Source organism: Nothobranchius furzeri, chromosome 18 (assembly GCF_043380555.1).
Source record: "Nothobranchius furzeri strain GRZ-AD chromosome 18, NfurGRZ-RIMD1, whole genome shotgun sequence".
In the NCBI taxonomy this organism is placed as follows: Eukaryota; Metazoa; Chordata; class Actinopteri; order Cyprinodontiformes; family Nothobranchiidae; genus Nothobranchius; species Nothobranchius furzeri.
In genome coordinates, this window is record NC_091758.1 from 17,200,615 (window position 1) to 17,224,204 (window position 23,590).

At 43.0% G+C, this 23,590-nt stretch overlaps 2 protein-coding genes across 4 annotated transcripts; one reads left to right on the plus strand and one right to left on the minus strand.

Moving 5' to 3' along the window:
• The first annotated feature begins 2,658 nt into the window (after positions 1–2,658).
• marc1 (mitochondrial amidoxime reducing component 1) lies at positions 2,659–11,825 on the plus strand. 3 transcript variants are annotated; one of them, XM_070547021.1, is made up of 8 exons: positions 2,659–3,069; positions 3,732–3,902; positions 4,015–4,177; positions 4,252–4,395; positions 4,489–4,550; positions 4,645–4,716; positions 7,907–8,000; positions 10,852–11,825. In XM_070547021.1, exons 1-8 carry the CDS (start codon positions 2,819–2,821, stop codon positions 10,864–10,866), a joined length of 972 nt encoding a protein of 323 aa, XP_070403122.1. In that variant the 5' UTR covers positions 2,659–2,818; the 3' UTR covers positions 10,867–11,825. The 3 variants fall into 3 exon arrangements, with proteins under 3 accessions (XP_070403122.1, XP_070403121.1, XP_015824836.1); XM_070547020.1 differs by lacking the exon at positions 10,852–11,825 and adding an exon at positions 9,325–9,471; XM_015969350.3 differs by lacking the exon at positions 10,852–11,825 and having other exon boundaries at positions 7,907–8,648.
• Positions 11,825–21,716, minus strand: hhipl2 (HHIP-like 2). The gene is made up of 9 exons (XM_015969351.3): positions 21,075–21,716; positions 17,799–18,451; positions 16,868–17,011; positions 15,591–15,922; positions 15,336–15,462; positions 15,060–15,205; positions 14,904–14,985; positions 13,722–13,804; positions 11,825–13,334 (listed from the first exon to the last, which is right to left on the minus strand). The coding sequence occupies exons 1-9, from the start codon at positions 21,420–21,422 to the stop codon at positions 12,799–12,801; spliced, it is 2,451 nt and encodes an 816-aa protein (XP_015824837.3). The 5' UTR covers positions 21,423–21,716; the 3' UTR covers positions 11,825–12,798.
• Between the last annotated feature and the right edge of the window lie 1,874 nt (positions 21,717–23,590).

Here is a 23,590-nt window from a genome sequence, read left to right on the forward strand (position 1 = left end):
AAGTGCCGTGCACACAAGACAGGACAAAGAGCCTTGGGATAAGAAGGGAGGGAGAGGAGAAAAAAGCGTCTGCAGTCTCCAAGAGCCGAAAGAAGTATTCCCTTTCATTACTGGCAATGAGTGAAGAGGTAAATGTGTAAAACAACAATGTTTACTAATGCGAAAGTTTTGTAACCATATGTTTCAAATCAGTAAATGCATTTTGTCCTCACAAGCTTCCGTAGAAGGAAACATGGCATCCAATATGGCGTTGCCCATGCAGACAAAGCACAAACTCAATGTCAAGGTGCCTGGCCTTGCGAGGCCATGTCTTGCGAGGCCAGGCGCCTTGCTTACGAGGCCACTGTCCTTCCTTGGTCAAAGAAAACAGTTAAATGGAACGGACTTGGATCACGTGACCACGGCTTCCACGGCGCTCACGTAACGTCAAGTGACACGGGAGATAACATTATATTTTATACGCATTAGTTTCAATATAAATATATAACGAGACATTTACTTTTTAAATTGTGTATATATTTGTTAAATTAAATATGTAAGAGAGTTACTACCTGCTAGAGACCAAAGCTGCAACTACTAAGCAACTAACCAACCATCGATAACTTCTTTGGATTTTAGTTGACTTACTTTCAAACTTCAAATTTGCCCCCGAAGTAACTGCCGGCTTCTGATCCGCCATCCTTTTGAAAATACCATGGTGTAGGCTACCAGACCCCTCCCGTGTATCCTTGCTCAGCTAGCTAAACAGCTAACAAACGGAGAACACACGCCTCGGTAGAACATAAACATTGGAACACGTCTTGGTGGCTCCCAATGACGTATCTCCTAGGCAACCGGGGCGGGACCAAGGCATCAAGGCGAGCTTCCTTGGCATTGAGAATCACTGTTAGAATGGCTCCCATGTATTTTAGAACAGATTTTTATGGTTATGTTATAAAACCACCAATATTTTTGATCAACTGGGCATCTTTTAATTCATTTACAACATTTTGATGGATATTTCCAGAGAGTAATGATTAAAAACTACACATTGTCACTTTAATTCAAAAATATGAATGTTAACTTAGATATTTTAGACTTATGTGACATATTGAAAGTATTTGATGATATAATGTTTACTTTTTAAAATCCAAAGTAAATTCTTGTTGCAAACACGTGACACATACATCTGTGTTTTCATCTTAAAACACGCTTACAGAGAAGAAAATCTGTCTTCCTGCTAAATGGATTCCAGCGCTGCCTGTGGAAGATCAGCAGTGGATTTGCAAAGCGCTCTTCTAGTGGTCCAGTCCAGAATTGGACAACCAGAACTTAGGCCTAGTCCACACGTAGCCAGGGTTTTTTAAAAACGAATATCCGCCCCTCCAAAAACTTGCATCCACACCAACTCGTTTTAAATAAATCTCTGTCCACACGTACCCGGATAAATACATTGTTAAGGACATGCCAGACCTGTAGGTGGCAGTACTTCCCCGTTCTTAACCTCGTCCTTCGTCTGTGGTCTTCCGCAAGGAGCAGTAATTCCGCTTGCAAAAACAAACAAGCAAAAAGCGCTTGGACAAGTGATAAAGCGAGCGCAGCTCTGAGGGCATCCATGCTGCCGGCTAGTGTAAACACAGGTCGCACACGTGATGACAGCATTTTTTTGTCGCGGAAAGTGACGTTGCGGAGCTTAAAACTCCGGTTTTGTCTGTCCACACGCAGACACCCAAAACAGAGAAAACGCAGATCTTCACTTTGGCCGGAGTTTTTAAAAAGATCCGTTTTCGTGTGAAAAAACTCCGTTTTCGTGTGGATGACAGGCCAAAACGTAGAAAAATATCTACGTTTTGGCAGATCCCCGGCTACATGTGGACAGGGCCTCAGGCCTAGTCCACACGTAGCCGGGGTTTTTTAAAAACGAATATCCGCCCCTCCAAAAACTTGCATCCACACTACCGCATTTAAAAAAAAAACTCTGTCCACACGTACCCGGATAAATACGTTGTTAAGGACATGCCAGACCTGTAGGCGGCAGTACTTCCCCCGTTCTTAACCTCGTCCTTCGTCTGTGGTCTTCCGCAAGGAGCAGTAATTCCGCTTGCAAAAACAAACAAGCAGAAAGCGCTTGGACAATTGATGGATCGGGTAGTGACAGAGCACAGCTCTGAGGGCTTCCATGATGCCGGCTAGTGTAAACACAGGTCGCACACGTGATGTCAGCATTGTTTTGTCGCGGAAAGTGACGTTGCGGACCTTAAAACTCCGGTTTTGTCTGTCCACACGCAGACACCCAAAATGGAGAAAACGCAGATCTTCACTTTGGCCGGAGTTTTTAAAAAGATCCGTTTTCGTGTGAAAAAACTCCGTTTTCGTGTGGATGACAGGCCAAAACGTAGAAAAATATCTACGTTTTGGCAGATCCCCGGCTACGTGTGGACAGGGCCTCAGTCTCCTGAAGCTGGAGAAACTGAGGTGGCACCCTCCTGACCCCACTTGTTCCCCACAGACCGCCAGTGACAGAGGTACTTCTGCCACTTCCTGTTTCTTTGGAAAACTTTGGGTTAGTGTTGCAACTAATCAATAATCTTTTTAAACAGCAAACGAAAGGGTTCACACACACACACACACACACACACACACAATATATGTGAGACGTCAACCCTATATTAATGTCGATGTGTCAACCCCGTCCACCCCTCCAAAACTACGCCCATGGACCGAATGAGATCTCAGAAGAACCTGTGCAACACAGTTTTCCGAGCGTCTGTGAACGTCACACGCGCGTCCCTGTCTCTTTAATAAAAGTTCGGTCTGAGAAAGTGTGCGAAGCTCTAAAATGGATGTGAGATCTCTGGCTGCGAGCGCGTTGGCACAGAATAAGAAAGCGATCGTCCTGCTCGGCGCAGCCGGAGCCGCTCTTCTGGGATTCGGGCTCGGTTATAAATACATGCGAAAGCCAGAAAAAGCGCTGCGCGTGGGCGTAGTGTCTCAGCTCCTGATTCACCCGCTCAAGTCCGGCAGAGCCGTGTCTGTGACTAAAGCGGAGTGCCAGAAACTGGGCCTGAAGTCTGGAGAGCTGGAGGATAGGTGAGTCCGGACCACCACGCAGGTTTGATCTGGTCCAGATCAGAGCCGAGTCCCTGTCACTCCTACACAGCTGCTTTGGTTCTGGACCTCTCACCTCTGGGGTCCAAACATGATAACATGCAGGACAAAGTCCTCACAGGCCACAAAAGACGGACGATTTAAAATCTGAAAAGATTGTAATGTGTGTGTGTGTGTTTTAACCTGCTAATAATAAAATTTAAACCGTATTTCTTATGAAATCACTGTCCAAAGTCCGCTTCCTGCAGAAAAAGGCCACGGGCCATATTTGGACCCCACAGTGTTGTCCATTCCTGTACATTAATGTTTCTGAGCTACAACACACCTGTTGTAAGATTTCTGTAGAGCTTGAGCGGGAACATCTAAAGCATGCAGGATGAGATGCATATCTTTTTGTTTGCACAAAGAAAAGCGGCTCCTAACAGCTGCTGGAGGAGCCGCCTGGTTTCAGGATTCAGGAAGCAGATGTTTATAATTCCAAGAGATCAGAGGTCTGGTGGTGGAATTCCACCAGGTGTGTGACATGGTGCAGCAGGGGAAAGCCCACGTGTGTGTGTGTGTGTGTGTGTGTGTGTGTGTGTGTGTGTGTGTGTGTGTGTGTGTGTGTGTGTGTGTGTGTGTGTGTGTGTGTGTGTGTGTTTCAGGCACTGGCTGCTGGTGAATGATGAAGGTAACATGGTGACGGCCCGACAGGAGCCTCGACTGGTGTTGGTGTCTCTGACCTTTGTGGGAGGTCAGGCGTGTCTGAACGGACCAGACATGGAGGAGCTGAGGTTCTCCATCAAACAGCCCAACAACCCCATCTTCAACTGCAGGTTCCTCTACTTCTTCTCTTCACCCCTGGTGTCTGAAGACTCCTGAAGTTCCCCAGATGCTGCTCACATTTTTATTAATTCACTTCAACATTTTGATTGTTCTTCTCATCAGAGTGTTTGGTGCTGACATTCAAGGCAGAGACTGCGGTGATCAAGTGTCCGACTGGTTCACCAGATATTTTGGAGCAGAGAAAGCCCTCCGCTTGGTGCACTTTGAGCCTCAGATGAAAACCAGGAGATCGGCAGAGATGGATCTTCTCTTCCCGAAGGATCAGGTGTCTGATCTGTGCTGCAGCTGTTCTGTGTGGAGTCCTGATTGGTCTTGATGGTGGTTGAACCCTTCCTCCAGGAGGTAGCATATCCAGATGCAGCCCCTGTGATGCTGCTGTCTGAAGCTTCAGTAAAGGATCTGAGCAGCAGGCTTGAGCAGGATGTCACCGTGGAGCGTTTCCGGCCCAGCATCGTGATAAGTGACTGTGAGGCCTACGACGAGGTGCGTTCCCCTCATCTTTGAATGAAGAAGTATCATTTTCTACTTCTGACTAAATTGGTCTCCAACTGCTTTGATTTATGTTTTGTTGTTCAGGATTCTTGGGCGGAGATCCAGATTGGCAGTGTGAGGCTACAACGTGTGATGTCATGTGGAAGGTAACACGGCTGCTAGAGCCCACCTCTCTGGGAATCGTCACATTGAACCGTGTCAACGTGAAACAAACTTATCTGTGATTTCTGTTGTTGCCAGATGTGTTCTGACCACAGTTGACCCGGAGACTGGTGTGATGAGCAGAAAAGAGCCTCTGGAAACTCTGAAAAAGTGAGGATTTCCCTACAGAGAGGATTAGTTTAAATGTTATCTGGAAATGGTCGGCTGGTGTTGGCGGTCATTCAATCCACTTCTACGAGATAATCAAACAGTTGAGCTCAAACTGTTTAAGGGTTGTGTCTCATTAATGATCCTTGCCATATTTAAAGGAGCAATATGTAAGAATTCTACTGTGAAGCAATCACAAAACAGTCTAATGTCTCAATCATGCTGGAGGAAGGTCACATTGAAGCAGATTTCTTTCCCAGCTGGCTGGGGGGTTGTCAGTTTACATCCTTTCAAAAAACAACAAAAGGAAGCTTGTTGCTGTTTATAATCTGTGAGGTTGCTGAGTCTGTGCAGAGCTAACGCTGCAGCACCGGCATTTGTAATTCAGCACGCCCTGCAAAACACTCCAGCTTCATTTAAAGAATTAACGCCAGTTAATAGGAGCGAATCAAAAGTTATTTCTTGTACCCCTAAGAAGCCATGGCATCCATTTGTATTAAGCCTGATTCATGCTTCTCCGTCTGCGTCAGTGCGGAGACACACAACGTCCTTGCGGGCCTGCCGGAGAGCTCCGCAAGGACAGACGGAGCCGAGCTCTCTTTTCTAAACATCCGTCAGTCGAGACGGATAACGCAAGCTTGTGATTGGTCAGGACGCCGCTGTTGTCTACACCACCGCCATTGCGCCCTCAAAAACATAAAGAGAGCTGAGGATAATTAGCGGCAGACATGGAGAAGCTTGAAGAACACCTCGCGAAAAAACTCTTAAAAACATGAACGTTTAATTCTCCCGTGACTGGAGGAGTGAAAAGATGCGCAGCAAGCGTTTTATTTGTGGACGGAAATGACAGGAAACGTGGGTTTAGAGGTGGCGAGTGCATGAAGAGGTGGAGGAGGATGAGAGACAAATTTGTCCGTGTTAAAAGTCTCATATACAAAAAAACACAATATAAACACACTATCTTGGACCGATACATGACAGGATGCCGCAGAACAGCGCTACGCCCTCTGTTGTCCTGCCGGGCAATTGCTTTGCAGCACTCCCCAGGAGACGGAGAAGTATGAAAGCAAAACGCTTCCGTCAATCCGTGCGTGTCTGTCCCTTGCGGAGCTGACGGAGAAGCATGAATCAGGCTTTACTCATCGAGTGAGGGAGGCTAGAGGCTAATGTTGAACTAACAATGCTTACAGTGAATTAGAAGCAGCCAGTTCTAAAAACTATCTCAAGCTACTTTTTCCATTACCAACAACTGGATATTACAGTGAAATGTATGTGTGAAGTGAATGAGTCAATTGTGGCATTTTACTTACTTTAAAGAGTCGTTCAGAACAATGACAGCAAGGAGACCAAAAACCACACTTCCTCCAATGTTGGAGGTATACTACCGTAATAAGTGTAGTAAGTGCTCCCTACACCCAAGAGTGCCAATACCAGGTATGAGAATGTGTTCATCTTCTCATCATTTACTGTGTATGACTCGTCTTTGCTTGTCATCTAGAATCTTTTGGTGCGTATCTGTAACCGGCAACAGCCATGAAATTCATGGAAATGACTTTTTGCTTAGAAAATGGCCTGCAGTACCCAGATTTGACCACAAGACGTCATTCTTACTCCATTCTTTTTGCACATTTAAGGTTTATCAGCTCACCTTCTCATTTAAACCTGCTGGGAGTCAGACGGCTCTGAATAGTTTCATTAAGTCAGTTAATCAATAGAATTTAATAAAGATGTACCTGCTTTAGCATTCAGATGTTCGACATGTTCACTTATGACTGAGTCTCACAGACTCTAGATGTGGGTTTTATTTGACCTGATTCCGTCCAGTTCCCCACACACTATAGAGCTCCGGACGTCACGTGACTCTCAGAGAGTAGACGCCATGTTGGCAGGCAACAAAGTTAAACAAATTGAACGGGATCGGCTTGGAGTTTACTCCGTCGGAGTTTACTTCACACTATAAAACCGAAGAAATCATTTTATATAGTCAGAAATTAAATAGACTAAACATCTCCGACCCTTACCGTGCTCCTGGGATACTTTTTAAAAACGCCAGAAGCTGTCGGAGCGGACTTCTTACCGGACCTGGCCAAGGAGCGCCTTGGGATTTCCCTGGAAGAGCTGGCCTAAGTGGCTGGGGAGGGCTACTGCCCCCGCGACTAGACTCCGGATAAGCGGAAGAAAATGGATGGATGGATGGATGGACAAATAACAGATTTACTTGTAAGTAGTTTAAATAGAGCGCTGTGCTGTTTGAATGTATAAACTCAACGCCAAGAGAAATCCCTAGTCTGATTTTTTTCCGTGAATAAAATAAAAATGTCAGGCAGGAGCGTCTCAGGATCTGTCTGAGATCTGTCTTGGTGAGACAGATAATAGCAATCCAAAGTGCTTTTTATGTGTGATCTGACAATTGATCAACCATTGCTTAAAATTAAATACAGCTTAGCCGGTTAATAGCTGTGATCATAAAACACGTAAACGGCAGCACGCAGAACTCACGAGGCAACGTTTTACGTGTTGTTTACTTGCTGCTATGAGTAATAAGACAGAAAAAGCCACGCCAAAATAAGTTTAGGAAGCCCACTAAGAATCGTAATAAAAGCATTTAAAATAAATATCACACACAGTTGAGGAAACGTTGGCTTAAGTACCTGATATGAAGTGGTCGCTGCATAAGAGAAAACCTTTACTCTCGGGGTCCCACAGCTTCATTTCAGCCCGGTCACTAGTGCGTTTTATTACAATGATCCAACATTTGCGGCGCTCCAGATCTTGGGGAATCCTGTAGATGGCTCATCCCTTATGTCGTCCGCGTCTGTTCTGCATCCTGGGGCACAACAGGAATCTACCATATTTCCCGTTTGAGTTTTCTGACAATAACAAATAGCCCAGCTGGGGGCTTCTGCCTGCCAAGATGGCGCCGTTTCGATTTGAACTGTTGCATGCCGGGAGAAGTGACGTCAACTCCCGGAGCTCTGTAGTCCACTGGATCGCAGTACAGGCTCTGGTACCTCTCCTCTTTTCTGATGAACACAGGAACCAGACCCTCCAGGTGCCGTTGGGTTCTGCTGCTTATAGGGTGCCAAGTTCAAACCAGCTTGTGTGTTTGAACACGAACACCAAGCTTGCGTGTTTTTAAGGTGGACTTAGGTGTGACCCTTTCAGCCTCCGCTGATGAAGTTTTTCTCCACAGCTATCGCATGTGTGAGCCATCCGAGAAGCACATCTATAAAACCTCCCCGTTGTTCGGACAGCTGCACAGCGTGAAGAGGACCGGGGACCTCCAGGTTGGAGATGTAGTTTATAAGATCACCCGGTCATGAGGAGGACTGGGGGGTTGTTGATAAATCACACACAAAGATCTAAAGCTAAAACCCTGACATGTTAATCATTGATTATGTATTTTTGTACTTAAACATTTTTTAATTCTCATCATTACTAACAGAATAACAATTAAAGACCTTCAAGCATCACAGAGTGTTTGCTAGCCCACCTTTATGTTTACCTGTTCTACAGGACATCTGGGTCCTCTGCTACCTGCTTGTTTATCTGTCCCTATGCTCCAGAAAGCTGCAGATGAATGACCCTTCTGGGCTCTGTTCCTCTGTTGTTTCAGCTTTAATTACTGAGGGAACATTAGAAAAATTATATATTCTTCTGTTATTTATAGAAGGACTAAGTATAGGAATTAAAATCAAGGACTGGAGAGCAGACACGTTTCATTCCTCCTAGAACATCTTCAGTGAAAACTAACTGAAACTCCTTTACCAGCATAAAACACTGTGAGTTTAGTAGATAATCTGTGATAATCTATGAGTTATTAACTTCAACATTACATTTAATTAGATTTAATTGCCTAAATTGTCCAGTAGGGTGCAATATGACCTTCCTGTAAAAAGATGTATTGTGTCAAATAAAATCTTCTGGTTCCATAACTGTGTTTTTTGTATTCAGTAATGAGATATTAAAGCCATCTAATGAGCTAATTCTACCAAATTAGTTTAAATAATCTCAGATTTTTTTCTCTCAATCTGAGTCAAAGAAAAAGTACACTAGGTCAGTCATCCTTCTGTGTTAGGGCAGCTCAGGAATAGAACAACATCCCAGATCTGTACATACACCTTATGCCGCACCCTTTTGAAAAACTGGCTCATCAATAATAAAACCTGTCAACACTGACCTGCACTGCCATCCTGTGTGCTCTCAGGCTATATTGTCCTTTGACTCAACTAATTATTGCATGTTGTACACTTTTACTAATAATATTAATACTGCCCTAATTTATTGTATGTTTATGCTTTTAAGAATAATGTAAATCAGACCTTTTATAAGTTGCATCTTAACAGCCGGTTGTTGCAGCATGTTGCCCCTTTATTTTATTTTATTTTTTAATCTCCGTGTGTACTCGAACCTTTTTTGCATTCGCTACTTAGGCATATCACCCTGTTCATTTTGTTACTAACATTTATTTAGTACTGCTTTCATGCTACTTTTTTTCTACATTGGACTAATGTGATGTTCAATTTTGTACAGGACTAATGTAGCTTTTATATAACAATCTTCATATAATTTACTTATGATTGTATAAGTGTTTCATAATGTCCTCCCTAGGATGCAGACTGTACAACTGGCACAGGACTACAGATGTACACTAGCCTATGGCTAACTCTGGCATGTTTCAGCGTGACTGATGTTAACATGCACTGTCCTGATTATTAAATAAATAAATTGAAAGTTGAGTCCAGATGATCACAGAAACTCAAAGGCTCGGAGTCACTTAGCTTCATAGTCGTAGTTCTTCGTTGCTCCTTGAGGAACTGTTGTGTTGGTGTTACATTTCTCACAAAGATGACAAAGATTTTCTAGTTGTTGTGTTTAAAACAATATCTCTCTGGAACCAGATTACAGATTATCCAACAGGTCAGAGATGAGCTGGAATCCGGATGTAAGGATCTGTGATCTGTAATCCATCAACACCTTTCTTTTTATGAATTTACTGGATTAGAGACAAACCACATCGGATGATGTGATCAAAGAACATTTTACATCAGCAGCAAAGCTATACATTTATTCCATTTTCAAATATATATTAAAATATTTATACAAGTTTTTTCATAAATCCTTGTTTTGTAAAATAATCCTTTATTTCTGTCGGCTCCAAGAGAAGAAGACAAAATCTAAATGAGTTAAGCTGTTTGTATAAAACCTGTGGAGACCCATAAAGGATGATTTGGTTAGGAGCCTCACAACCAACAGGCCTATTGAATATGGGCACACATCAGAGCTATCCCAGCATGCAACACTGTGGGATCTCATATTCACCCTATTGCTCAGAGGCACTCCAGCCTTGTGGACATAACAGCATCAGATTCCCGTGTTTATTTAATTTCTCTGCCTCCTGATTAAGTTTTCACCTGTAAACAAAGAAAAGCTGTGGAGAATCCGGTAAAGAGGAATAAATGTGGACAAGCAGGTTAAAGACCTTTAAAGATGCTCCTAGCTGTAGCTTTACTGACTTTTTAGTTTGTGACTTTAACCCTAACTGGAACCCCACCCCGACACAGCTGCAGGCTGGAAGCTAACAGCAGCAGCTGCAGAGTCCCGTCCATCTCATTAAACTGGAGCTTTGGAAGAACTTCTGTTCTGAACCAACATTTGTGAAGATTCTTGTTGGTTTTCAAGCTTCTGCCTGCAGTAGACTAATCTCTGAAACAGAACCCTCCTCCATGGATGGTTGGAATTTACCATCCAGCTGTTTGGAACGCTAAAGAAAGGGAATTATTCCTACTGCGTGGACTCATGAAGGATGATGTCCATTATCATCCTGTCTCATCAGGACATTTGTGGTCAACCCAACTTTTCTCATCTACAATGTTCTTTCCTTTTTTATGGAATGATAATGGCATGTGGCAACATCCCTGTGTAAGTTCTACTGATTTTTCCCAACCCAACACCAATAAGTCAGTAAAACGTTTCTTGAATAGAGGAAGGAGCTAGTCTCAGCTTTAAAAGGGGCATGACTATTTTATTAAGTTTTAATAATTCTGTGGTAGATACCTAACATGTTTATGAAATCCCTTGCACAAAATCTATCTCACATAAAGTGATTTCAGCAGTTTTATTCCTTTGTGTTTTCAGTACCTTCCAGAGTGAGTCGTTTCAGGGCTCTGTCACTTTAAGCAAACAAGCTGGAGCTGGCCACGCCCACCCATCTCCTGATTTTTCTCATGTTTGAAGTGTTTATAGAGGCATTGGAGGCCCACGTGACAGCACAACAGGATACAAAAGGTTAGTTTTACATAATACGTCCCCTTTAAGACAATAAATTTGTAAATGTATCTGTGTGTTTTATCTCAACTGGGTTTTAACTCATTTACTTTCAATTCATTTTAAATCCAACTGTTCACTGCCATTAACGACTAAAGTCGTCATTTGCATTTTTTTGCCGTGTGGGCATCGGAACAAGCTCCCGCACCGTGAGAACAAACATCCCAGCTCTAAAGCCGATCTTCATCCGCATACGTCACACGTCACGTGATCAGGAAGCCAAAAATCCATGTGTTAGGAGATCGTTTTGGCCGCTACTGTAAAAAAAAAGTGAGGCACGAACCGGAAAAGCTTCTGCCGATCACAATTCGACAACGGATTATGAAAGAATGGATAACGCTCGAAACGCGCAGATTCTTCCTGGTGTAAGAGGTGAGTCTACTCTTTGTTTGGGTAGTTTTGGTGTTGACATCATCCTAGCGCACAACGTTCTGTGACTTTAAAAAAAAACTGTAAAAACACTGAAAAACGCTGGCAGCGAAGGGCTTTTCTGATCAGGAGACGGCTGGCAGTGAATGAGTTAATGAATGAACCCAAAGTGAACAAAGTTCTGTTCTGCATCAGGAGCATCTGGGACCAACAGGAGACGTAGTAGAAGCCATTGGGATTTTTATTTTATTTTACAGAGACTCTTTGAGCTGTGACGGACAGATAAGTGACATAATAAGTCCATCTGACCAGGGAGGCAGATTTATGTGTGTCAGCGCCTCTCTCCTCTAATGTGGCCATGTGAACATCCCTAACAGAACGGCTGTGGTGGTTTAGCATGAACATTATGTACAGGATCTGTGTTTCATGTAAAGAGTCTTTATAATAATGATTTACATTTATTCTTACTCATCCAGTAAAGCTCTGGTATAATTGAAGGGAATGGAAGTCTGAGATTATCGGCTCCAGGTGCTGCTGGTTAACAGGAAAGCATTTCCTGTTGGCCTCGCCACATATTTATTATATAGTTTTTGCATGTTTGTTTGCCTTATTTGGTGTCATTTCCTGACCAATCAGAATGTAATCCTGAACCCAGTCGTTGAACTGGTTTGGTCCCAGTGGGATGCTTTTGGGATTGTGGGATAAATCCAGGATGCTTCCAGAAACATTTGCATAATAAAAAAGCAAAGCTACCTGCTCCGGAAGGAGAGATGCAGGTAAGCTGAGTGTCCAGGTTATGTGGGCGAAGCCACAGAGAGCCGGGGGCCAATCAGCATCCTTCACTGGCCTCTCTAACAGAACATGAAGATAAAAAAAGTAATTCCTGTCTCATTCCAGAAGTTTAAACTCCACAACAGGCGGTCTGGGAGTTATTTAACCTCAGCGGTAGTGCTGCACGTGGGGGTTAGAGCGGCTTGTCATTTGCTGCGGTTGTTATGGAAACCACAGTCGCAGTGGTTTGTGTTTTGATCAGTGCTGTGGGGTTTAATTACAGGGAGCCTGTTGCAACACAGACACTTTGGATGTTTATATTTAACCCTGTAGCAGTTTAAATATGCTGAACTAACTGAAGCTTTTCTGAATTTGATGCTTATTTAGACTTGAAACCTGTTTGATTTGTTCCTAATTCAGAGCCGGCAAAAACCAACAGCTTTACAATGGCTAAGAATAAAACAGAAGTCAAGATGTGGAAAACAAATCTATGTTTCGAGCTCATCGCGTGTTCTAGTTTGAGATGTTTAAGTTTAAATCTGCTGGTTTACCTAAAGGTTAACGGGGTTGTGGCCATGGCGGGTTGATCCACAGTGTGGAGGTGTTTGGTTGTTTTCTTCACACTTGGGTTGGTTTTTGCTGTTTAGTGTTTTTTATCTTCAGGTTGGTCTTGGTTTGGTTTGAGACGGTGGGATGAGTCTTCTCAGATGTTTGTGGTGTTGCTGCTGCTTCCTTCTGCTGCTTGTTCCTCTGTGAGTTGATCCTATTTATCAGACTGTTGGATGATTGTTTCATATTTAAATTCTCAGAAACTCTTTGGTTTGTTCTTGGCTTCGCTTTGCCTCTGACAGCTTTCACCCCAGCTGCCTTCTGTGACGCTTCCTTGGTTTTCTTACTCACAGTTTTCTTCTTTATTTGTGCATCTTTATCGTTTTTCTGTATTTTGGTTTTCTTCCAGGATGTTGGCTTGTTTCTCCCTATTGGTTTTGTTGGAGGCGGTTTTCCTTTTGGTTTTGCAGCGGCAGCCATTGTTGTCACGCTGGCTGCTGTCGTGGTCGGCCTGCGCTGGCTGCCGCTCACCGGTGGTTTGGGGCTGGGTTTGTATTTTCTCGGCGGTGGTCTTGTTGGTTTTTCGTTTGTGTCCAGCACAGTCCCTGAAACGACCAAGATTAGCACCCATTAACCAACTTGTTCAACTCTGCAGCCGTATTTGCTGCATCTTGTAAAACTAGATTGGACATTTCTTTAAATGTCTGAAATATTTGTCTTTTTATACTTTATGCATGACCCCAGAGTCAGTTATACAATACAGATTTATAAAGACACAAGAAACAAAACAAAAAGTATTTGTAGGACAAAAGAGAAAACAATACCTAAACAGTCTCTGCTCTGATTCGTCTCTAACAATTATTGATGATGTTGACCAGTGTGTATATTTCCTGAGGTTAAAATTTCAAGCTGCTTAAAGAAACTATGACTTCCTAAAGACTGCTAGAATAAAACAGGAATTTAAAAGTAAAATGTAAATAATGGTGACATACGTTCCCTGGGGATGAATGGAAACTTTTTCCCCCTGACTTTGACAGGGAGAGGTTTCTGCCTGCACTTCCCTGGAGGAGCTCGCCTGCAAACGTTGACAAGTTTCATAACTTCAGTTTGGTTATTGGATACAAATACAGCAGAAGTTTACATGCATTCTTAATGAGCATGAATCTCTTGTTTAGTTTTAGGGATTCATTTGAAGTCGTTTTAAGGTGGAAGGATTCTAGAGGAAGATCTGGGTTCATGAGTTCAATTTTATAGAGGATTTCCTCTCTCGGGGTCAGAATTAGTAAATAAAATCCAGGCACAGACGTAAACACACAAACTGTCAATGAGTGGTGCTGAAAGTTCTTGGAGGTCTTTTAATTTGATATAGTTCAATTTGATATAGGCAGAAACTAACAGAACAGTTTGGTCTAAATCAGGGGTGCCCAATCCTGGTCCTCGATGGCCGGTATCCAGCTTGTTTTAGTTTTAATTCTGCTTCAACACACCTGATTTCAATCAGCAGGTGATTAACAGGCTTCTGCAGAGCCTGATGAGATGCTGCACAGGTGATTCAACCAGTTAATCAAATGTGTTGGAGCAGAAAAACCACAAAACCTGCTGGATACCGGCCCTCCAGGACCAGGATTGGGCCCCCCTGGTCTAAATTATTATCAGTAGTTGTTATCAAGGTACATTCAGTCCTAAACAATTTATTTAATATACTAATGAGATTTGTTGAAGGTCTAAAATCCCACAATTACTTTTGTTTGCCGATAATTTAAAAAAAATTATTCTGGAAATTATCTAAAATTGTCTAAACCTAAGAAGCGGTTTAATGAAAACAATTATTAATGAATTGGAACACATAAAATTTTATTTTTAGGTCACAGTAAAAATTCTTATTTTATTTACAATACTAGTTTTACTGTTTTATTAAGTTAAACTTTGAGAGATAAATTTAGATTATGAAGTTGGAAACAAGAACTAAAATGTTTACTACATTATAGCAGTTTTGAAACAAGGAGACAGATTATTTAGACTCGTCAACAGACGATGTTTCTGTATTACTGACTTATTTAAGTCAGTAATACAGAAACATGGTGTGTATCTACATAAAATACATTTACATGAATGTTTTATTATAAAACATCCTGGCGTGTATGGATGCTACATAGATGTGTTTGAAACTTCACCTTGAAGGGTCCATGAATTTAAAGACCGTCCCAGAAGGAGATGTGGCGCTGGGGTACGAAGTGGCCAGAAAATACAGCTCCCCTGAAGAGCACAGGAAGGCCAGTCATTAAACATCAACAGTCAGCACAGACCTGAGCTAACTGAGCTACTGCTACCTGCTTCATCCTCAGCAAAGGAGATGATGAACTTGTGGTGATGGTTGATGAGTCCAGGAAACGAGCAGGTCGTCGCGTCCCCCATACACACACTCCGCTCCTTCCAGATTCCCGATGACTTATCTTCCTCTAGCGCCATGAGTCGGCTGGATGGAGAAAAGACCAAGAACCCAAATAACAATCTAAATCTGAACAGCAGATGAACAATCCTCCATTTCCTTTCCTGCTCACAGAAGTACTTTTTATTTTTATCTGGCACACAACAACACATCTTACCCACTCATGAAGTCTCCAAAAATGTACAGGCCATTCAGATTTGGTGATTCACATCCTCTGTACACATATCCCCCTGTGACAGACTTCCCAACATGATGGCTATATGCAAAGATGGGGAGGATGTCATCTGTTGTGACAGAGAGAAACACACTTGGTTTAACTCATCTCAAGTGGAGGAAACTGCCAGAAACAGCAGGTGGCTAAAGTATCAGAAAATAGATCTGGATCCAAATCAGGAGGAACTAAATCACTCACTCAGAGACGAGTTGTGGCACAGTTTGATGTCATAGCACTCGAAGCCCTCTTTCGCCCTCCACCCGTAGTTTCCTCCCTTCTCAATGATGTCAATTTCCTCGTAACGATTTTGACCAACATCTCCGCAGAATATCCGGCCCTTGCCGTATCGGCTCACCTGGTCTCCGCGGTCCACTGAGCACCGCCACATGTTCCGGACCCCGTATGCAAAGACTTCTGGGTAAGCATCCGGGTCATCGAGGAATGGATTATCAGGAGGGATCCTGTACTGTTTCCCTCCATGGCCGCTTCCATCCACATCAATACGGAGAACTTTCCCCAACATAGAACTCCTGAGTAGGCAGACAAAATAAAACACACGTATTTGGATGGAACAGAAAAGGAGACGAACTGGGTGTGACATAGAGCTAGATGGTTCCTCACATCAACTCTACTCTGAACTGTGATGGTTATCTGTTCATGTGGTTCTGGGGGAAGTAAAGTCATGGCTCTTGATAGGACCAGACCTTAAATAAGATCTGAAAGTCAGTCCAGTATAATCAGGAAACCAGTGGAGTGAAGCTCTTGGTTTTGGAGCTCTGTTTTCTGGTTCTTGTTAGGAGACGAGATAAAACATTTGGCTCCTCCTGTAGACGATGGCGAGAGGACCGTAGGTGGCTAAAACAGGAGGACCTGAAAGAACCAGGATGCCCGATGTGGCAGGTGCTTACTGTACAGGAACAGGTAAGCTGACTACTGATGGGAGGCAGGTGTGAGGGACGAACCTAACTCACTAAAACAAAAGAACAGAACACGATGATCAGTTTGTCGGATATGAATAGAATCGCTGTGGACATCCACACTGTCCCGCTGAGACAAAACGATTCTGTCTTCTACAGTAAAATTCAGTTCCTGAAGGATCAAAGCTGCAGAAATCCCCGAGTCAGCAGTTAGGAGACCATCAACAAACCCTAAAAAGTTTTTTTTTCCAGCAATATGCTCATGGTGAGACTCTCTCCTTTAAACTGTGAGAGAAACATTTTCTCCAACATAAGAGGAGAGACAGAACAGTGTTGCTGTCACCCATCTGTGATTCTAAAACATATTTAAGAATAACCTCATCTAAACAAACACTGGCCAATCTCATGTTAGAAGCTTTTCTTCTCAGACAAAGTTCTAATTTACCCGTCGGCCACGCTGGTTCGTTACCAGGAGAGGCTCTTTACAGATGGTTTATCAGCGTTTCTGTGGATCCAACCATGTGAAGCTTGTCTTCATTACATACAGAAGTTCCTTACTTGTTTTGTGCATTTCCATACTTCCCAAATGGATCCCCAGCTTTCCCACCATCTCCTGTGAAGATGTAGAGGTAACCATCTCGACCAAACAGAAGCTGGCCTCCGTTGTGGTTTGCAGCTGGTTCCTCGATCTCTAAAATGACCCTGACAACAAACACGATGCGGTTCATTACAACATGAAGGTTTGTACTTTCACGTTTTACTCAGACTTTGTCTTTTCTTTTTTTTTGTCAGTTTTGTTCTGTTCTATCCGTTGTTTTCCTTCAACATTGAATCAGCTGAGATATTAAAGGCATGTTCCCCTGAATCACTTGATCACTGAACCATCTACAGTCATGTGGTTTAGGTGGAACCTCGATTCATTTGGTTCATACAATGGAAGCACGTTCAGAACTATTTCTTTTGGGTGATTTTAGGTTTTTGACAGCGAAACATGTAACTGGTGTGAAACATCTTCCCTGATGCTCATGGTGCCATAGATTCCCACAGATTCATCCCACAACTGGATATCTGTGCTTCTAAACTAACCCTGCAGATTTAACTTTGCACATCAGTACAGGTCACTAACCTGACATTTCACACTAGCGCACACCCTGCAGGTGAGCTTTGATTCTTCAGCAGCTTCCCCATCCCGTACGTCTCTTCTGACGCCGTGTGTGATGGCAGAACAAGCCTGGGGCGCTGGAACAATGTTTCTTCAGCTACAACTAAAACCTGAAGCCTGAACCTTAGTGAAAACTCGGATTACGAGACTTAACCTCTTGCTTTTAGACACATTTTTACTGTTTTACACTGTAAAGGTCAGTCTAGCACTCAGCTTCAGAGAACTTCCCCTGTCTCTGACATGATATCAATCTGTAATCCCTGTAGATTTGCAGGTTGGCTAAATAAAAGATTTAAACACGTTTAACAGAGATGTTGTCACTGTTACCTTTCTGAGAGCGGATCAGCCACGTTCATGTTGTTTTCAGATACTTTCATCTCACTGATTCGAATCTTCTCCACCTTGCCGTTGATCTGGATGGAGTAGTAGATAAAGAAGCGCCCGTTGTCCCAGTACTTAGGGTGGAAGGCCATACCCAGGAAGCCCCTCTCATCCCCCAGCCAAGGAGTGGTCATTACCTCCCCACTCAGATCCAGGAAGGGCTGTTCCAGCCGGCTGCCGTCACGCAGGTAAACCCAAACAAATCCTAGCTGCTCTGCGATGAACATCCGGTGCGTTTCGTCACCGCTGTGCAGCATCAACACCGGGTTCCTGAGACCGTTGGCCACCTCTGTCAAGCACAGCTGGAGACACCCTTTCGGGTCCTCCACAACTTGTCCCAGGTTGCTGTTCAGGTCAGTGCTCTTCAGGACGTTGGGGTAGCAGTAGTCCTGGTCAGGCAGGTCGGCTATGCTGCAAAACGTGGACACGTCCCGATCAGAGGTGTCCAGCAGCAGCTGGTTCACTGTCAAATACCTCAGCACATGGCGACACTTGGCATGAAAATCAGAGCAGTAGCTATGACAGAGTCCAGGCAGGTCTCTGATTGGTGTGTGGGGATCCTCAGCATCATACAGATGGGCAGCGTATGGAGAGCATTCCTGGGTGGAGACAAAGCAGCAGCTTGGTTCAGATAAAGCAAGGAAACGATTATGCTAGCTTGTTTATTTCTTACTTTTTCATTGATCCTTCATGAGCTTTTAACAGTATTCAACCTTGTCTTTTAGGACACAGATTACAGAGCCACAGAGCTTTTATATCGACTCGTGTCATTAGGGTGTGATTGTCTTACACATAAACAGCTGCCAGAGCAATTACTCTGGACACCATATTACCAAATCTGCAGATGATTCTGTCCTTGTGTCACTTTTAAGTGGGAGAAATACAAAACATGGCCTTATAGGGATAGATACAAAGCTTAGATAGATAGATAGATAGATAGATAGATAGATAGATAGATAGATAGATAGATAGATAGATAGATAGATAGATAGATAGATAGATAGATAGATAGATAGATAGATAGATAGATAGATAGATAGATGATAGATAGATAGATAGATAGATAGATAGATAGATAGACTTTATTGTCCACCTCAAATTGAGGCAGAAATTTGCTTTTGACATGGCTCACCTTACAATACAATCCATGTCGCATTCACACAAATATATAAAAGACAATTAAAAGGTATTAAAATGTTATCGTAAAAAAAACTTTAAGAATTGAAAATTGTAATTGTGGTGGGAACAAACGATTTCTTATCGACACCTTTCTTGGCCAGTGGAACTCTGTACCTCCTTCCTGATGGAAGTAGCTGAAAATGTGGGTTCAATGGATGGGTTGAGTCTGCACTGATCAGGGTAGCCTTCCTGTGCACTGCTCGCTCGTGAAGAACAGAAAGTGGGATCTGAGGTGAGCCTGTGATTTTGCTGCCTAATTTAACAATGTGAGAGAGTTGTGTTTTGTTTTTAACTGTAAGAAAGTTATACCAAGCTGTAATATTGAAAGTTAGAATGGATTCAATCAGTGATTTGTATACAATTGTTAGGATGTCCTTGTTCACATTGAATGCTCTTAGCTTCCTTAGCAGGTGGAGTCTTTGCAGCGCTTTCTTGTAGACACCGTTGCTGTGATTTGCAAAGGACAGGTGGTCATCGATTTCTGTTCCCAGATACCGGAATGACTGAACCTGCTCCGCAGGCTGACCCTGTATGCTGAGGGGTTTGAACAGGGATGGGTCTGCCTCACTGACTGCCCCACAGCACATTTCTTTAGTTTTTGAGATATTCAGCCCCATGCAGGTGAAAGTCTCCAAATGTCTGGACCAGATTGCTGACTGCCTGCTGATATTTAGACAGGTCCTCCGATGTCTTTACTGATGCCACCAGTGCCATGTCGTCTGCATACTTATACGTGGCCATTCTCTCACTAAGGCACCAGATGTTGCTTGTGTAGACTGAGAAAAGGACTGGAGACAAAACACAGCCTTGTGGCAGCTTCCCTTTTAAAGATTTAAGTTGACCCATTTAATCAGTACATTTGCAGTGGTCTCTGGTACAAATGAATGCCTTGAGAGTCAGAGAAAAAGCTCTGGCTTTCCTATTTCAGGAAGTAGAAGTTAGCCGGAGGAGTTGGGAGGAGCAGACAGCATGTGGAGCCTTATTTCCTGATATTTAAACATCTCTCCTCTGATTGGCCAACAGCAACGTTACTCAACCACTGACTCTGTTCACTCTGCAACGTTGATGTTTTGTCTTCACATAAAACAAAATCTTGAAGGAGTTCTGCTGTGTGGTGGAGTTGATAATGCTAACGGCTAGCTTCTACAAGTCGAGACGTTCTCTGCTGTTTCCTGGACCAACGACAGCTTTTCATGTCGTGAGTCAAGATGGGTGGGCCCATTTAAGTGTGGCATATATCTGTCAGGATTTTCTAATCACAGCGTTCCCTGTCCATTTTCAATCAGCATCTAATGCAGGAGATGGGTGTAGAACGCAGGTTTCATGTTCAGCCTGCATGAACTACAACTGATCGTAATTTTTTTTAAAGTAAAGCATTTTCTCTGTGAACTTGGTCTTTAGACATAAAAGTGGAGAGGACAAAATAAATGAGTTAATTTCAGGGAACCCCCTCTTTGATTAGAAAAAACCTAATGATGCCTCAGTTTAAATGGGGTGGGTGGGTGGGGGGGGGGACTCACAGGTGATAAATTGAGCTTCATCTCCCAGGTAGAGTCAGTGGTTAAGAAATCACTGCAGCATTAACTTTAAAATGTATGGTTTCATTTAGATCAGCGGGTCCAAACATCCCAAAACAAGACAGAATTTCAAGTTAAAAGTCCTGTTGGGTCACATAAATGTGATGATTTTTTTAAATTTAAAATGCAACAACTATTTTTATGGTGATATCTTTTGTGTGCACTGTTTGAATGTTGTCCTAGAGTGAGATCGTTAGCAAGAGTCTTATCAAAGAAATTTTCAGCAGCGCACTGGAGAGGCAGAAATCCACCATAAATCAGAAGCCACAAACAAGCAGCATGTCCCTCAGGCTGCACTTAGGATAAGCCTGATAGATGAAGATGAAATAAAACTAAACTTTCACACAAGTCTATCATCCTAATTCACCAGCTCATAAATAATTCATTCCCCTTGAATGTTTTATTATGTTGCTCTGTTTCCAGCATTTTCCATCCAACACAATGAAATAAATGAAGCGGCCCTCACCTGACACATGATTTCTTTCAGCATGTCCTCACACAGGTCGTGACCCGCCGTCTCCAGCTGCTCTATTATGTCCCAGTATCTCTCCGCGATCATGTTGTCGGCTTTCTGGTCGCAGCAGCCAAACTCTTCATACTGGGTACAAAACTCCAGGTGCCAATGGGGTTTGAACGGTGGCTCAAAGTCGAGGCACTGGGGGTGAGCTGATGCTTGACTGAACAGCAAAATCAGCGACAAGATCAGGATCAACTCAGGTGGGCTCTTTTCAGGTGGAGTCGGAGCTGCGTTTGTGCGTAAAACCGCGCAGCCTGCATCTTTTGGATGGTGCGCGGAATGTCGCTTACTTGACATTTCTGCCTTCTAACCCCGAGACACTTCCAGCTTTACTCTCCTTTATATAGGCTTGGAGCAGCTGTGTGTGCGCGCGCGGGGATGTACGCGTGCGCAAAACAATGTTAGTGGAGGTGTATCTTTTCTCTCCACATTTTTACGCACCGGGTTACCAACTTTTAACCAATGCAGCCATGCTAATTAGTATCTAATTAACCTTAAACAATCATGAAAGTCAATAAATCAACTTTTTATATTTATAACATTTTTATTCTTTCAGAGCGTTTTCCTCACAAGAATCTAAAAAGACGCACATTGTCTCTCTCTCTCTCTCTCTCTCTCTCTCTCTCTCTCTCTCTCTCTCTCTCTCTCTCTCTCTCTCTCTCTCTCTCTCTCTCTCTCTCACACACACACACACACACACACACACACACACACACACGACAGAGGGATATTTTTGCACACAAAAAGGGTCGCAACAGCGCAAACTGTAATTATGTCGCACTTCCATGTAAAAGCGCCTCGGGCCGGAGCTGTCTCAGCAGCACATGGCTGTCTGCAGCTCCGTGGTACATAAACTGTCCCAACATGTCAGAACTTAAAACTTAGAGTCTCCTTTCAGAATTGGTGCCAAAGAAAACAGCCATTTGTTCTGTTTGTGAGTGAAGAACACGAATCAGCAGATTTCATTGAGATTAATTTGCACACCAAGTGAGATCACATCACTGGGTTTGGATTCGAAGGAAAGCGCCTCTGCATGATCATGTGTAGGCCCTACTGCTTATTAATTATATTTAGATTAATACAAAACAACAAATGTCAAATCCACACTTCAGAGATGAAAATCCAACGTGGTCACTTCCAAACTTCCAACTGTTGGACATTGACTAAATCTAATTTTGGTTCAAGTCCATGACACTTCCATTGCTCTACTCTGCTATTCCATCCAACCCCTCTGGTTTTAGTAATAATAGGCTCGACCCTCACTAAACGTTTGACAGTTTAGGAGACACCTGCTGAAATCGTTTTATGTAAGGAATTTAATCCAAATCGGCCATAGAACTATAGGGAAACAATCATAACACATCTGCGTTGACAGGAAATGGAAGTGGGTGCACTCTGGCAATGGATGGTAAAATCCCGTTTAAGCTGTATTTTTGATGTGCGGAGTAAAATGGAGCTCGGTGCCCAGAGGAGTTGAGAGCTTTTGTTTAGTCTTTATTATTATTATTATTATTATTATTATTATTATTATTATTATTATTATTATTATTATTATTATTATTATTATGGTTTATTTTTTAGTTTTGCTTACACACAAGCTATGTTATTTTTCTGGTGTTGTCAGATACAAGCTGTAAATGTTTTGATCTGAGTCATAACGATTTAAAACGCAAAACACCAAAAAAAATAATTAAAAAGCAAGATGAAAGAAGGGCACATTTTACATAAAGAAATTGTAAACAATAAAAATACAAAGGTGGAGTGAGAAACACAATACAAAAATAAAAACAACACCACCTATAGTCATCCATATTTAAAACATACATTTGGGTGGGACATGAAAAATAACTGAATAAAAAATACATCAAATGAATGTCTACTTCAGCAGGAGAACAGGGGTGTGGAAACGTATCTATTTGTATAAATTTTGAAAAACCACACACCTTTTCACGTGTCTGAGCAGAACCTCCCTGAACCGTCGGTGGTTCAGAATGCCTGTGCTCGGCTTCTGACCAGGTCCTCCAAACACACCCACATCACCCCGCTTCTCCTCCAGCTTCACTGGCTGCCAGTCAACTTCAGGGTTCATTTCAAGATCCTGGTTCTGGTCTATAGGGCCTTACATGGACAAGCACCATCTTACATTGGTGATCTTCTTAGTCCCTACACCCCCAGCAGGTCCCTGAGGTCCAGTGACCAAAGCCTACTGGTTGTGCAGCACCAGGCTAAAGGTCAAAGGTGACAGATCATTTGCTGCTGTGGCCCCCAGACTCTGGACCTCTCTCCCCCCGAGCCTGAGATCAGTGGACTCAGCGGTCTCCTTTAAAAAGCAGCTGAAGACTCACTTGTTCACGCTGGCTTTTGTATGACCTTCTTCACCACTCTCTCTTTATTCTGCTCTCCCCACCTATTCCACCTTCCTCAGGATCCACTGATTTCCCTCTTTCCTGTTCACTCTCTCTCTC

Excerpts from the sequence above, each read along its gene's own strand:
- hhipl2 (XM_015969351.3), bottom strand. The coding sequence starts at position 21,422 with ATGTCAAGTAAGCGACATTCCGCGCACCATCCAAAAGATGCAGGCTGC. Across the intron at positions 15,463-15,590 it reads GTGCCACAACTCGTCTCTGA|ATGACATCCTCCCCATCTTT; the intron begins GTGAGTGATTTA and ends CTGTCACAACAG. Across the intron at positions 13,805-14,903 it reads AAATTCATGGACCCTTCAAG|GCGAGCTCCTCCAGGGAAGT; the intron begins GTGAAGTTTCAA and ends CAACGTTTGCAG.
- marc1 (XM_070547020.1), top strand. The coding sequence starts at position 2,819 with ATGGATGTGAGATCTCTGGCTGCGAGCGCGTTGGCACAGAATAAGAAA. Across the intron at positions 4,178-4,251 it reads TTCTCTTCCCGAAGGATCAG|GAGGTAGCATATCCAGATGC; the intron begins GTGTCTGATCTG and ends CCCTTCCTCCAG. Across the intron at positions 4,717-7,906 it reads CCTCTGGAAACTCTGAAAAA|CTATCGCATGTGTGAGCCAT; the intron begins GTGAGGATTTCC and ends TTTTCTCCACAG.